Source organism: Aquarana catesbeiana, linkage group LG02 (assembly GCF_042186555.1).
Source record: "Aquarana catesbeiana isolate 2022-GZ linkage group LG02, ASM4218655v1, whole genome shotgun sequence".
Taxonomy (NCBI): domain Eukaryota; kingdom Metazoa; phylum Chordata; class Amphibia; order Anura; family Ranidae; genus Aquarana; species Aquarana catesbeiana.
Window position 1 is genome coordinate 1,970,221 of NC_133325.1, and position 15,702 is coordinate 1,985,922.

Here is a 15,702-nt window from a genome sequence, read left to right on the forward strand (position 1 = left end):
TATATATATATATATATATATATATATATATATATATATATATATATATATATATATATATATATATATATTTTTATGTAATAAAAAATGTTAAAAAGATTTGCATAAAAAAGCAATTTCCAGCGCTATTTAGCACAGCCCTAAATTAGAAAAAATGGCCTTTTCATGAGGGGGGGGGACCTTCCAGAGCTGAAGTGGTTAACAAAGGGATTTCCTATGATGGTCAGCTCCCTCTAGTGGCCATAATGAACTTTTGTTTGTAAAAGACTTCACATTAGTGAAAATACAATACCGCACTATGGCCACTAGAAGGAGCCAATGGTCATAGGAAATCATTGTATGAGATAAAATATGGACAACATTCATCACAGCTGGGTGAATTCCTGTCATATTCATTCAACAATTTAAAAAAAATGAGAACACTAAGTGTTTGCAAAGCTTACATCACATATCAATGAAAGGCAATGACTCCATTTTTATATTTTAATAGTTTTTATTGGAAGTTACAAAATACAAAGTGTTACAAATGACAAGTGACAGTGTCCATCCTTGTTTAGATAGACATAGCACATTGACACAGAGTGATAAAACACAATATAAGTGGGATATTTGTGAGACAAGTCCTCCCTGTGTACGGGCCAATAATAAAGGACATCCAGGGACTCACACCCCCCTTCACACACTCACCACAAATATATCCCCCTTCTTATATGATGGAGATCAGCCATGGAGTATATCTGAGGTGTATATCAGGGTGTTCTTCTTCCCCACATGAGAGCTGTGATGTCCAGCAACATTCATATAAAAGACATTTCCCACACTCAAGGCACTAATACACCTCGAGGGTTGTATGGGATCTATGATGTACAGGAAGACAGGACTTCAATGAGGAACAATTCCCTCACTCAAGACAGGAAAGTGGCTTCTCCCCCGTGTGAGATCTCTGATGTGTGGAAAGATAAGACTTCCTTGAAAAACATTTCCCGCACTCAGGACAGGAATATGGCTTCTCCCCTGTGTGAGATCTTAGATGTGTGGAAAGATAGGACTTCCTTGAAAAACATTTCCCGCACTCAGGACAGGAATATGGCTTCTCGCCTGTGTGAGATCTCTGATGTGTGGAAAGATCAGACTTCCTTGAAAAACATTTTCCACACTCGGGACAGGAATATGGCTTCTCTCCTGTGTGAGATCTCTCATGTGTGGAAAGATTGGACTTCCTAGATAAACATGTCCTGCACTCAGGACAGGAATACAGCTTCTCCCCTGTGTGAGATCTCTGATGTGTGGAAAGATTGGACTTGTCTGAAAAACATTTCCCGCACTCAGAACAGGAATACGGCTTCTCCCCCGTGTGAGATCTCTGATGTATGGAAAGATGGGACTTCCTTGAAAAACATTTCCCACACTCAGGACAGGAATATGGCTTCTCCCCAGTGTGAGATCTCTGATGTTTGTAAAGACTGGACATCTGTGAAAAAAAAATTCCGCACTCAGGACAGGAATACGGCTTCTCCCCCGTGTGAGTTCTCTGATGTTTGTAAAGACTGGACGTCTGTGAAAAACGTTTCCCACACTCAGAACAGGAATATGGCTTCTCCCCTGTGTGAGATCTCTGATGTGTGGAAAGAATGGACTTGTCTGAAAAACATTTCCCGCACTCAGAACAGGAATACGGCTTTTCACCCGTGTGAGATCTCTGATGTATGGAAAGATTGGACTTGTCTGAAAAACATTTCCCGCACTCAGAACAGGAATACGGCTTTTCCCCTGTGTGAAATCTCTGATGTGTGGAAAGATTAGACTTCTGTGAAAAACATTTCCCGCACTCAGAACAGGAATATGGCTTCTCCCCCGTGTGAGATCTCTGATGTGTGGAAAGATAAGACTTGTCTGAAAAACATTTCCCACACTCAGGACAGGAATATGGCTTCTCCCCCGTGTGAGATCTCTGATGTGTGGAAAGATAGGTCTTCTGTGAAAAACATTTCCCACACTCGGGACAGGAATACGGCTTCTCCCCTGTGTGAGATCTCTGATGTGTGGAAAGATAAGACTTGTCTGAAAAACATTTCCCGCACTCAGGACAGGAATACGGCTTTTCCTCCGTGTGAGATCTCTGATGTTTGGAAAGATGGGACTTCTGTGAAAAACATTTTCCGCACTCAGAACAGGAATACGGCTTCTCCCCCGTGTGAGATCTCTGATGTAAGGAAAGATAAGACTTGTCTGAAAAACATTTCCCGCACTCAGGACAGGAATACGGCTTTTCTGCCATGTGAGATCTCTGATGTTTGGAAAGATTGGACTTCTGTGAAAAACATTTCCTGCACTCAGGACAAGAATACGGCTTCTCTCCTGAATGAGATCTTGTATGCTCATTAAGCTTGGATTTATAATTGAAACACTTCCCGCACTCAGTACAGGAAAACCTCTTCTCTGTTGGAAGGACGGCCCCGTCCCTCACAGTCTGAGGTTCCTCAGGATGAGAGGAAGACGATGGTCCATCTACACTGTGTGGTGCTGGATGGACATTTGAGGTAATCGGGTTTTCTCCTGGACTATACTGTGTGATGTCCTCATCTTCTACTTCACAGTCTGGAGACAAAGTGAGACAATCCTCTGAGGTTTTCCTCATCTCCCGTCCATCTACTAAAATAGAAATACAAAGATTATTACTAGACATGAGCAGATTGGTTCCCCTAAACCAGGACTCCGCCCACATCAGGCAGCTTTGTCTCTGAGGATCTTACAATTCCACCCTCAAGGTAACTAGTAAATGGGTCCTCTGATCTCCTACCAGTTCATTTCTTTATTCATGGACCTTAGTCAGAGAGTGAGGACACAACGAGAACTGTCTTTTATAGGAGTGACAGTGATGAGGGGATTATAGGATGAGTGTCCCCACCCCCTCTAACACTCATTGCCATCTTCCCAACACAAGAAGTTCTAAACTCCCTGATTTAGTGATGAATAACAGCGGGGCTGAGCCCCACCAGAGGTCAGAGAGTGAGGATGGAGGGAGAACAACCAAGATGAAGACTGGACAGATCCTGAAGACCACCATTATTGGGTTATTGACTCCTCCTTCATTATCACTTTCTGTTTAAGGTTCCAAAGTTTGAGGATGTTATCACATTATTATCAACATGTAAAAGTCTGTGCTCCAATCACATCATCAGATATAAAATTAAAACACTATAATCTCATTCCACCCTGAAATGAAATAAGTAATCAGGAAGCTGCTCACATAATACCCAGATATGAGGTATGGCAGAATTCCTCCACAATATGCAGCGCTGGCACTTTAAATCATATACAAAAAACACACCACAGATGAGGTCATCAGGGGCTTGATCACTGATCCAATCCCTGATGTGATGATGTCAGCACATTTGGCAGGGCATAGCAATCTAACGTCATCACGGCCATTGCAGCAACAGAAGGAAGAGATCTTCAGGTCAAGGTGAAGCAATACACCAAGCATATTAGTATAAGGCTGCTTTCACAGTGGTGTGCTGCGGTTTACCCACACCGTGGGTGCAGTGCAGTGTACCTGCAGCTTTCCTGCGTGTTTGCTGTACTTATCCATAGACTGCTATTATATCCTGCGGGTTTGCTGCACTTATCCATAGACTTCTATTATATCCTGCGGGTTTGCTGCACTTATCCATAGACTTCTATTATATCCTGCGGGTTTGGTGCACTTATACATAGACTTCTATTATATCCTGCGGGTTTGGTGCACTTATACATAGACTTCTATTATATCCTGCGGGTTTGGTGCACTTATACATAGACTTCTATTATATCCTGCGGGTTTGCTGCACTTATACATAGACTTCTATTATATCCTGTTGGTTTGCTGCTCTTATACATAGACTTCTATTATATCCTGTTGGTTTGCTGCACTTTCTGAATGCAGGAGATTTGAGACGCTTTTAGAAAGTGCCCCACACCTGCAGGATATAATAGAAGTCTATGACAAAGTACAGCTAACCCAGGACAGTTGCAGAAGCACTGTGTTGCACCTGTGGTGCAGGTAAACTGCAGCACATCAGTGTGAAAGCAGCCTTATTGGGTGCTCAGAACAGTAAGGGTTCATTTACATTTGTAGTTTGAGGGGTGGTAAAACCCCATAGTAAAAATGCGTTTTTATCACCCCTGTCCCAACCACATCCCCTTTAGCTGCAGTGGCCAGGGGTGTACATATGTCGTAGCTGTAGCAGGAGTTATATGCATTGTCATGGTTGGTGGATGTCATGATTTGTGTATGTCATGGTTGGTGGGTGTCATGGTTGGTGGGTGTCATGGTTGGTGGGTGATATGGTTGGTGGGTGACATGGTTGGTGGGTGACATGGCTGATTGGTGTCATGGCTGGTGGGTGACATGGTTGTTATGATTGGTGTATGTCATGGTTGGTGGGTGTCATGGTTGGTGGGTGTCATATTTGGTGGGTGTCATGGTTGGTGGATGTCATGGTTGGTGGGTGTCATGGTTGGTGGGTGTCATGGTTGGTGGGTGACATGGTTGGTGGGTGACATGGTTGGTGGGTGACATGGTTGGTGGGTGATATGGTTGATGGGTGACAAGGTTGATTGGTGTCATGGTTGGTGGATAACATGGTTGTCATAGTTGGTGGGTGTCATGGTTGGTGGGTGTCATGGTTGGCATAGTTGGTGGGTGTCATGGTTGGTGGGTGACATGGTTGGTGGGTGACATGGTTGGTGGGTGATATGGTTGATGGGTGACAAGGTTGATTGGTGTCATGGTTGGTGGATAACATGGTTGTCATAGTTGGTGGGTGTCATGGTTGGTGGGTGTCATGGTTGGCATAGTTGGTGGGTGTCATGGTTGGTGGGTGACATGGTTGGTGGATAACATGGTTGTCATAGTTGGTGGGTGTCATGGTTGGTGGGTGTCATGGTTGGTGGGTGTCATGGTTGGCATAGTTGTTGGGTGTCATGGTTGGTGGGTGACATGGTTGGTGGGTGTTATGGTTGGCATGGTTGGTGGGTGTCATGGTTGGTGGGTGTCATGGTTGGTGGGTGTCATGTTTGGTGGGTGTCGCACCTGCCAAGCAAAACCTATTCAAGTGAACGAGGCCACTCTGCAAGTGTCCTGCAACCTTGTGCAGTACCGAAAAGAAGGGGTTAAATCAGGCAGCATTGTTGCTTTCTCATCACCTGCTTTAACCATTTGGACCTTACAGCAGCATGAAGTTGTGGGGCGCATGCAGAGTGCCCTTATTTACATAAATGGGTTAAAATTGGCAGGTGGTACACTGCTGCTCTTCTGAAAAGTGATCCAAATGTGTTTGAAAGGTGGTGAGGAGTTGATATGTTGCCTCCTCACCACCTGATTTACACCCATGATTGCGGTGCAATGCACATTATTGTGACACAGTAGTATGGCAATTAGAGGTTAAATCAGGTTTGAGGAGGTGACACTGGGCAATACTGTGCCTGGTGATCTTTGACTTTTCCCATGTTGTTCAGGTAGATCTCCTCCTCGTTAAGGTTGCCTACCTCTGCTATACAGACATATCCCTCCACCCGGCACTGCCAGCAAACAACAGGACTAGTAACCCCGGGAGAATTCCTCTGTCAGAGATCTCACTAGATCCGGGTATGGGACAGAATGTAAGACACATACCTCAGATGTCTAAGACAAGCAACACCTATAGAGAAAATCAATATTTTACTCCCAGCTGAACCCCCAGAATCTCCATAAATCCATCCTAGATACATATGTGTAAAAAATAGTGCAGCACTGGATAAATAACGTAAGCAAACTTGTTTGTGAATATTACCAAAAATGCAAATGAATAATGCAATAAAAAATATATATAATAAACCTGTGATCTAAAATGAATAATAAAAAAAATTATATATATATATATATATATATATATATATATATATATATATATATATATATCAAAAAAATTGCTTCCTTTCAGCAGGTAATCATCATCTGTCATGAAAAGGAACTTCCTCACAGATATCCGGGTAACACTCCAAACTGCTCACCTATAGATTGATGGATAGGTATTGGCAGAGTGAACCATATGCATTCACTATCGATCCAATCAGGAGACCGCTACCAGCAGCGGTAAATGTCCAATAAAACAAAGAAGAAAAGCTCCAATGGTGCAAAGTGATAAAACTTTCCTTTATTTAAAATTGACATAAGGCATCCATAAGAACAAAGTCAAATCCTTGCAAGGATATTTAAAAAAAGGCTCCACTTCGTGTCAGAACGGTTCACGCATACACAGTACGTGTGTGCGTCTTTACCCTGGGTAAAAGTTTTATCACTCTGCACCATTGGAGCCATTCTTCTTTGTTTTATTGGACATTCACCGCTGCTGGTAGCGGTCTCCTGATTGGATCGATAGTGAATGCATATGGTTCACTCTGCCAATACCTATCCATCAATCTAGAGGTGAGCAGTTTGGAGTGTTACCCGGATATCTGTGAGGAAGTTCCTTTTCATGACAGATGATGATTACCCACTGAAAGGAAGCACCTAGGATTTCGATATTGGTGTCCTCATGACTTTTTAAAAAGGCTGTCTGGTATGCCTTTAATCTTTTCAAGGTGACGGGCGTTTGTTGCGGTGGAAGTCACATATATATTCTGATATTCTGCAACAAAGTCACTTTCATCATTTTTTATTATTTATGGACACTTAATTTTTTGCTATATATATATATATATATATATATATATATATATATATATATATATATTTTTTTTTTTATTCATTTTTGATCACAGGTTTATTATATATATTTTTTATTGCATTATTCATTTGCATTTTTTTTAATATTCACAAACAAGTTTGCTTACGTTATTTATCCAGCGCTGCACTCTTTTTTACATATATTTTATTGGTGCCCCCTATCAGGGTTATATTGTCCAGCTGCAGGTTACCTTTTCACAGGTTGTTTCATTTATTTATCATTTAACACGTGTTCACCCAGCGCAAATTTTTCTTTAGAATCATCCTAGATACATGAACTGTGTCTGCAGCACAGAGAAGGAAGATTATCCGAGAGAAATACAATATTACAGGATGGGGAAAACAGCTCAGGAAAGTGAACAGGGTATTAAAGGCTGATATAACCCAGTCCCCACCCTACTCTGGACCAATCAGTGAGCAGTATGGGTGGAGGAAGTGTTAATGACCCACCTGTTCTGATCTCTGTAGGAGTGTCCTCCTCTATAAATGTCCCCGTTATTCCATCCTCCTCCATAGACTGCTGATCATCCCTCACATACATCTCTTCTTCTTCTGCTTTAACCTCAAATTCTATATCGGTTGGATCTCCACTCTAAATAAGGAAAATGAGAGAAAATATAATCTGCAAGATATAAGCTTTATTACTGTGACATCACATATATAAAATCCACACATCCCCATCCATGTTCTAGATGCTCCATCCCACCAACATTGTAATAATGATCGATGGTGTGATCTTCCTGTGTGAAATCCCGTGAATACAGAGGACAGGAACATCTCTCTGGGGGGTTCATGTAGCTGGATGACTCCACCATGGTGTCCTGGTACAGATCTTTGTGTTCTTTTAGGAACTCTGACTCCTCCATAACCAAATCCTCATCATCCTCCTCTTTTATCTCTTCTTTAACATCAGCTTCAGAATCACTGAGGTTTCCACTCTGAATATATAATAAAAATGACATCAATTATAATGTAGTAAGGTCCCGGGCCCGCTTTGTTCTAATGAGAACCACCAGAGTTAGGCAGAGCTGACATCCTTCTATGCAGAGTGCATTACGAGGCATGGTGGGTGCAAGATAAGGTAGATTAATGGGCGCCAGAGACTTCTTGAATGCAAAGAGATTTATTGTTTCTTGAACAGAACTGTGGGAGAGAGGGTTAGGCCAGGACACCCTTAGTAGTTGCAATGTTAATTGGCAGATACAGAGACTTCTATAGGTAGACAGCCATGCAGGGAAAGGCATCCAGCAAGACACCACATCTGCACAAGTATGGCCACCATCTTCTATGGCAACAGTCTTATAACAGTTTCTAACACGCAATGTAATGAACTTCTTCACTTCCTCTACAATTTCCCCTTATAGTTTTTCACTCCACTGACCTCCCAGTCTCTCTCACTAGACTTGCTGATCCACTGCCACTGGATCCCCTGAGCTCTTTCAATCTTCTCACACAGTATCTTCCTCAAGCATCACCCCCGCCTCCCTGCTGGGTCCCTAACTTGGCACTCACAGATACTCCTCAAGTGTCACCCCGCTGGCCGGTCAGTCCCTGGCTTGGCACCTGCTGAAGTTTCCCAATTCTTCACCGTCCCTGGTTGGTGAGAATGATACTCTGGTAATTGCTTCAGCTACTCACAGTGGTCCCTGGTAATAAGGTGGATGGTCCATTAGTGGCGACAGCCTCCCCTCTACCTCCGTCCACTACTGGTTCTCCAGCCGGCAGAACCATCACTTCTGGTTGGACTCTAAACCTTCACTGCTCTCTTGCTTCTGGATAGGCCCTCAGACAGCCTAGCAGCCAAATGTCCCTGGGATAGGCCTCAGGCATTGGCCTAGCAGCCCGGGGCCGCACAACATACATCCACCCATACAGCTGTCCAGGTGGCAGAGAACACCATTCACCTGACCTCACCCAAATAAATAGGCTCTCCCAGCAGGCCAAGGGATTCAAGAAAATCCCTGCCCATTGGCTGAGACACCCCATCTATTCCTAATTTTTCCTTGCAATGCCCGTGTCTTATCTAATGTCACCAGATACCCGACCTAGTGCCAGAAGTGAGAAGTGCAGCAATTTCAGAATTAGGGTGAAATCAATTGACCCCTAACAATTGGCCAAGGCAACTATCACTCGGCACATAAATTTAGGACAACCCTTCCTAAACATCAGGGTTCTACATCCTCCCCCTGCCTAGGAAACTACATCTCGTAGTTTGCATAAAAAAATAATAATTTGAGCCCTCAAGCCTGAGAGCGAATGTCCTGGCAAAAACTGGGATGGGTGGGGAAACAAGGAAAGGAATAATAATAACAGTAATACAAGGGGCGTACCACATGAAATAAACATATGTAACACATACATAAGTGAATGGTAGGTCACACAAGGCAGATAAATATCAGACATTATGTACAATTTATGTGTGGTATACCACCCAAACAATTGAAGGATTTTTTACAAACAGGCAAAAGTCTATAGGACCCGAAAATGAAAAATCAAAAGTGCTCATTTTAAAGGCTTATATGTAAGTTATTGTCATAAAAAGTGTTTGGGGACCCGGGTCCTGCCCCAGGGGACATGTAACAATGCAAAAAAAGGTTTTTTTTTTCAGGAGCAGTGATTTTAATAATGCTTAAAGTAAAACAATTAAAATGAAATATTCCATTAAATATTGTGCCTGGGGGGTGTCCTTAGTCTGCCTGTAAAGTAGCGCATCTTTCCCATGTTTATAACAGTACTACAGCAAAATGACATTTCTAAAGGAAAAAATGTAATCTAAAATTGCTTGTGACTGTAATGTATTTTTGGGACCCAACAATATACATAAAAATCACCCCCCCCCCCCCCAGTCTATTACCAGGCCCTTTGGGTCTGGTATGAATATTAAGGGAACCCTGCACCAAAATTAAAAAAAAAAATGCGTGGGGGACCCTCCAAAATCCAAACCAGGCCCTTCAGGTCTGGTATGGATTTTAAGGAGAACCCTGCGCCAAAATTAAAAAAAAAGAAAAATGAAGTGGGGATGCCCCCAAAATCCATACCAGACCCTTATCTGAGCATGCAACATAGGACATAGGCCCAATGCGATCCTTGTAATCTAGCCAGTGGCAGCCCGTCCATTTTATTACTGGCCCTTTAAAAAAAAAAAGGAAAAAAAGGTCCTTAAGTGCACTGTGTTCGGACGGCAGACACAGTGTGACGCCGGACACAGTGCACTTATGAGAAGCGCCACGTCTATGCAATCACGAGATTGCATACGTGGCACTGCATTTGTGGGCGTTTAGCCCGCCTTGTGGCATTTTCTGAAGCGCCGAGTAGCTTCCGCCCGGCCATAGTAATAGATACTACAGGCGCTGGGCAGAAGCTACTTGGCGCTTCAGATTTGATTGACATCTGCCCTGAGTTAGATGTCACTTCCTGCTTCTCTCTCTCATTGCGCCCGAGAGAGGAAACAGGAAGAATGCTGCTGCCAGTGTGAAGGATACACCGCAGGAGACCCAAGGTAAGTACCGCTGTGTGGATAATGGGGGTTTGAAGTGACAGAGGCTACATTTGGGGGGACAGAGGCTACATTTGGGGGGGACAGAGGCTGCATGTGGGGGGGGCAGAGGCTGTATTGGGGGGGACAGGCAGCATTTTGGGGGGATAGAGGCTGTGTTTGGGGGGACAGAGGCGGCATTTGGGGGGGACAGAGGCTGCATTTTGGGGGGGATAGAGGCTGCATTTGGGGGGGCAGAGGCTGCATTTGGGGGGGACAGAGGCTTCATTTGGGGGGACAGAGGCTGTATTTGGGGGGGCAGAGGCTGCATTTTGGGGGGACAGAGGCTGCATTGGGGGGGCAAAGGCTGGATTTGGGGGGGCAGAGGCTGTATTTTCGGGGGGGCAGAGGCTGCATTTGGGGGGGACAGAGGCTTCATTGGGGGGGACACAGGCATGCTGCATTTAATGGGACACAGGCATGCTGCATTTGGGGGGGGCAGAGGCTGCATTTGGGGGGGGACAGAGGCTGCATTTTGGGGGGACAGAGGCTGAATTGGGGGGCAGAGGCTGCATTTGGGGGGGCAGAGGCTGCATTTGGGGGGGACAGAGGCTGTATTGGGGGACAGGCAGCATTTTGGGGGATAGAGGCTGTATTTGGGGGGACAGAGGCTGCATTTGGGGGGACAGAGGCTGCATTGGGGGAACAGAGGCTGCATTTAAGGGGGGGCAGAGGCTGCATTTAAGGGGGGGCAGAGGCTGCATTTGGGGAGACAGAGGTTGCATTTGGGGGGACAGAGGCTGCATTTTATGTGACAGAGGCTGCATTTGATGTGACACAGGCTGCATGTAAGGAGGAACTCCGCTGGGGGCACCTGATGTAAGGACAGACTGCTTGGGATGCCTGATGGCATCTGGTTGTAGGCGACGTGGCTAGTGACACACTCGGGGCTTCCACTGATTCTGCATTATGGTGAGTTGAATGATTTAATTTTATATTACAAAGTAATAATAGAAATAATGCGCTTCAATCAACCTGACACCATAACAACCATGGTGCCGGGATGATTGAAGTGCTAACACCAGGTGTTTGGAGTATCTTTATCTGCTGATTGCTAAACTTTCTTGGGGGGGACAGAGGCTGCATTGGGGGGGACAGAGGCTGCATTTTGGGGGGATAGAGGCTGCATTGGGGGGGACAGAGGCTGCATTTTGGGGGGGGGACAGAGGCTGCATTTTGGGGGACAGAGGCTGTATTTGGGGGGGGCAGAGGCTGCATTTTGGGGGGGGCAGAGGCTGCATTTGAGGGGGCAAAGGCTGCATTTTGGGGGGGCAGAGGCTGTATTTTCGGGGGGGCAGAGGCTGCATTTGGGGGGGACAGAGGCTTCATTGGGGGGGACACAGGCATGCTGCATTTAGTGGGACACAGGCATGCTGCATTTAATGGGACACAGGCATGCTGCATTTGGGGGGGCAGAGGCTGCATTTGGGGGACAGAGGCTGAATTTGGGGGGCAGAGGCTGCATTTGGGGGGGCAGAGGCTGCATTTGGGGGGACAGAGGCTGTATTTGGGGGGGCAGAGGCTGCATTTTGGGGGGGCAGAGGCTGCATTTGGGGGGGCAAAGGCTGCATTTTGGGGGGCAGAGGCTGCATTTGGGGGGGACAGAGGCTTCATTGGGGGGACACAGGCATGCTGCATTTAATGGGACACAGGCATGCTGCATTTGGGGGGGCAGAGGCTGCTTTTGGGGGTGACAGAGGCTGCATTTTGCGGGGGCAGAGGCTGCATTTGGGGGACAGAGGCTGAATTTGGGGGGGCAGAGGCTGCATTTGGGGGGGCAGAGGCTGCATTTTGGGGGGACAGAGGCTGTATTGGGGGGACAGGCAGCATTTTGGGGGATAGAGGCTGTATTTGGGGGGGACAGAGGCTGTATTGGGGGACAGGCAGCATTTTGGGGGATAGAGGCTGTATTTGGGGGGGACAGAGGCTGCATTTGGGGGGGACAGAGGCTGCATTGGGGGGGACAGAGGCTGCATTTAAGGGGGGACAGAGGCTGCATTTAAGGGGGGGGCAGAGGCTGCATTTGGGGAGACAGAGGTTGCATTTGGGGGACAGAGGCTGCATTTTATGTGACAGAGGCTGGATTTGATGTGACACAGGCCGCTGGGGGCACCTGATGTAAGGACAGACTGCTGGGGACGCCTGATGGCATCTGGTTGTAGGCGACGTGGCTAGTGACACACTCGGGGCTCCCACTGATTCTGCATTATGGTGAGTTGAATGATTTAATTTTATATTACAAAGTAATAATAGAAATAATGCGCTTCAATCATCCTGACACCATAACAACCATGGTGCCGGGATGATTGAAGTGCTAACACCAGGTGTTTGGAGTATCTTTATCTGCTGATTGCTAAACTTTCTAGAATACACATTTCTATTGTTGTGTAGGATCTGGGTCTGCTGTCCCTCTCTCCCTCTCCCTCCATCCCTCGTTCATCTCAGATGCTAACCACACCACCTTAGAGCCATGCCCACTATTTCGCTGAATCCACGCCCATTTTCACCAAGTGGGAGGGGTCAAAAAGGAAGGGCGGGGTCTGGTGCCCCCCCATCCTAAAACTTCACCAGCCGCCACTGAATCTAGCATCACAGGCAAATTCATTGCTCTTATGTTTAAGAGTATAAACTGCTACAAACTTTTCTAGACAGGACATGGCTGCCATTATCAACAAATAATATGCACAATTTGTAAGCTAGATTAAGTTAAATGTTCCCCTGTACTATACAGTCACTTTGAGATTAGCGTATAGAAGGAGGTTAAAAAAAAAAAAACAATAAAAACAGAAACTCGGGAGCGTGGCCTGGACGGAGACCGTGATGGCAGCATAAGCTAAGAGCTCCTGCGATCCGGGGACAGATCTCAGCTTGAAGGGGAGCCCACACCTCGACATCAGCATGAGCAGATCCACCCGGAGCTCCTCAACATCTCGTACCACAAGGGACTCAGGTACGCAACTCAGTAGGAACATCCCTGACATATTCCGTACCCAAAAACTGTCCGCACACGCGGTCTCGCAGGCCCAAGCGCCGGCCTCGCCTACTGAAATGCCCGACATGCAGACCATGGGTACCTCTACAACTGACACCGGGCGAACACACATGCTCAATCTGTTCAACCTGGAAAAAGTAGCGTCGGATATTAAAAACACGGTGACAGCAGCTATTGATGACCTGAAATCGGACATGCAGGCGATTGCACACCGCATTGATACGGTAGAACAAACAACCCTGACTCACGCAGCGGCCATTCGCCAGGTTCAATCTGCCTATGATTCACAACTCTCCCAAATGTTTGACCTCCACAGGCATGTGGAGGACCTTGATAACCGTGGCCGCCGGCACAACATAAGAGTAAGAGGGATACCTGAAAGTGTTGATCCAAATTCAGTACAGCAAACGTTATGTGCACTATTCAATGATTTAATAGGAAGACCTGCAGACTCACCTATTGATATGGAAAGGGCCCACCGTGCTCTACGCCCACAGCCCAGGGAAAACAAACCACCTAGAGATATTGTGTGTTGTCTGGTGAACTTTCCCCTTAAGGAGGAAATTCTGCGGAAAGCCAGGGAAAGAGGACGAGTAATTTTTAACGGGGCTGATATAAAACTATTCCAGGACTTGTCACAGATTACGCTACAAAACAGAAGAGCCCTAAGACCTTTATTGGATGCACTACGCACTAGGAACATTCAATATCGCTGGAAATTCCCCTTTGCCTTATCTGCGTCCACCAGGGGACGCTCTGCTATTCTTCGCACACCAGATGATCTGAAGAATTTCTGCGATCAGCTCGATCTCCCACGGATCGAACTTCCGGAATGGTATGACCTCTTCTTCCCCTCGGAACCATGGCACCCGGTTTCTCTTAATCCATCCCCGAAGGCACCACGCCAGAGATCACGTAGACGCAAGGCAGGATCGACATCTCCGAAAGCACACTCATCCCGTCGAGATCTCTACCAACGAAGTCCCGCTCGTACACCGCCGTCCCCCCCGGGATGCAACCATCTGGAGGATTGACTGTACCCACTCAGCCATGTCGTAACATCAGTGAGTTTTTGAATTAACCCCCGATGCACATCGCCCCCCCACTTTGTGCTGTGTAATATGCTACGCACCAGGAATGCAACCACTTGACATTCTCCGGCACCTTTCACCCCCACCCGATTCGTCCCTCTCCAGCCTCACCTTTCTGTTACACGCAGTGACTCCCCCACATCTCACAAGCCCGACAAGCCTACATCTGGAAAATAACACTCAGGAATCGAAGTACCAGATCCATAATTTTTTCCATGGAGACTCCCGTCATCTCAAACGGGTTCTTTTTCTCCTCCCCCCCCCCCCTTTTTTTTTTTTTTTGCTTTATTTGTGTTTATCCTACCATATTTTATAGGGCTTTAAATACCCTCTTCGAGGGTCAAAGAACAGCAGATCTTGCCTATTTTTTTACATAACTGCCCATACGCCAAAATCACCCTGCCTTAACATTTTAAAGAACAAAATACGATCTGCCTTTCTTCTTTCACTGTAAGATATGGACATGTACTATCTCCTCACTCATAACTGTAGGTAAAGCATGTACGCTATTAACGGTCAGACACAATGCATAAAGAATGATATCCTTATTGAAAACGAATATATGTATTTTGCGAAGGCAGACTTTTGGCTATGCTGATCATCAGGGACGTTGTTCTTGCCCGACCTGAGGTGCCCCTCCTGGGGGTTCCACCCTCTTACTTCAATTCTAATCACCTCCTGCACAGCCTGCCCATAGGGTGGGAAGGAGAGACCCCATTAATCCAGACGTCCCTGGTCTTCAGTAAGCAAACCACCTATCTCGGGAGTTAGAACACATACAATGTACCTTATCAGACTACTGAGGCTCCCGAGGGGGGCATTGAACAAGCAATAGCCTTGCAATCACATTACTGCACATTTTGACCCTTCAGTCTAAATGTGGATAATTATCTTACCCTCCCTCCCCCCCCCTTCCCTTCCCCCTCCTTCCTTTCCCCCCTCTCTCCCTTTACCCCTCCTTCCTGACCTCCCCATCCATCCCTCCCCTCTCCCCCCTTGTCCCTCTCATTATCTCTCCTCACGTGAATTGCCATTTTAGTTTTTCTCTCAAGATAGTGACTAGCTTTTCGTTTAGCAGGAAATGTTTAAGTTAGTTAACTCTCCCACAGTGTGCATCGGATTGTTTTTGTTTTTGTTTGTACTCTTGTATTTGTTTTGGGGGTTTATACTGTTATTTTCTTCCCCTTATTTGATACGCTTATTACATGGCTGAAATAGTAAGGTATACAGTCCATAGGCTATACCTCCTGTTATGTTTATGTTTTTCTAAAAAATGCTAATTGTTCCTATTTTTGGGATCCTTTACTATGATCCCGGTGGTTCTATAGTATAGTAA

General features: G+C 45.9%; 1 protein-coding gene across 1 annotated transcript in view; it reads right to left on the minus strand.

The window, feature by feature from the left end:
- Window positions 1–901: 901 nt before the first annotated feature.
- The window catches only part of LOC141130067 (uncharacterized), a 587,573-nt gene continuing 572,772 nt past the window's right edge, over window positions 902–15,702 (minus strand). Inside the window, 3 exon segments of the mRNA XM_073618036.1 lie at window positions 902–1,408; window positions 1,465–1,683; window positions 1,685–2,229. Coding sequence (XP_073474137.1) covers window positions 902–1,408; window positions 1,465–1,683; window positions 1,685–2,229 — 1,271 coding nt within the window.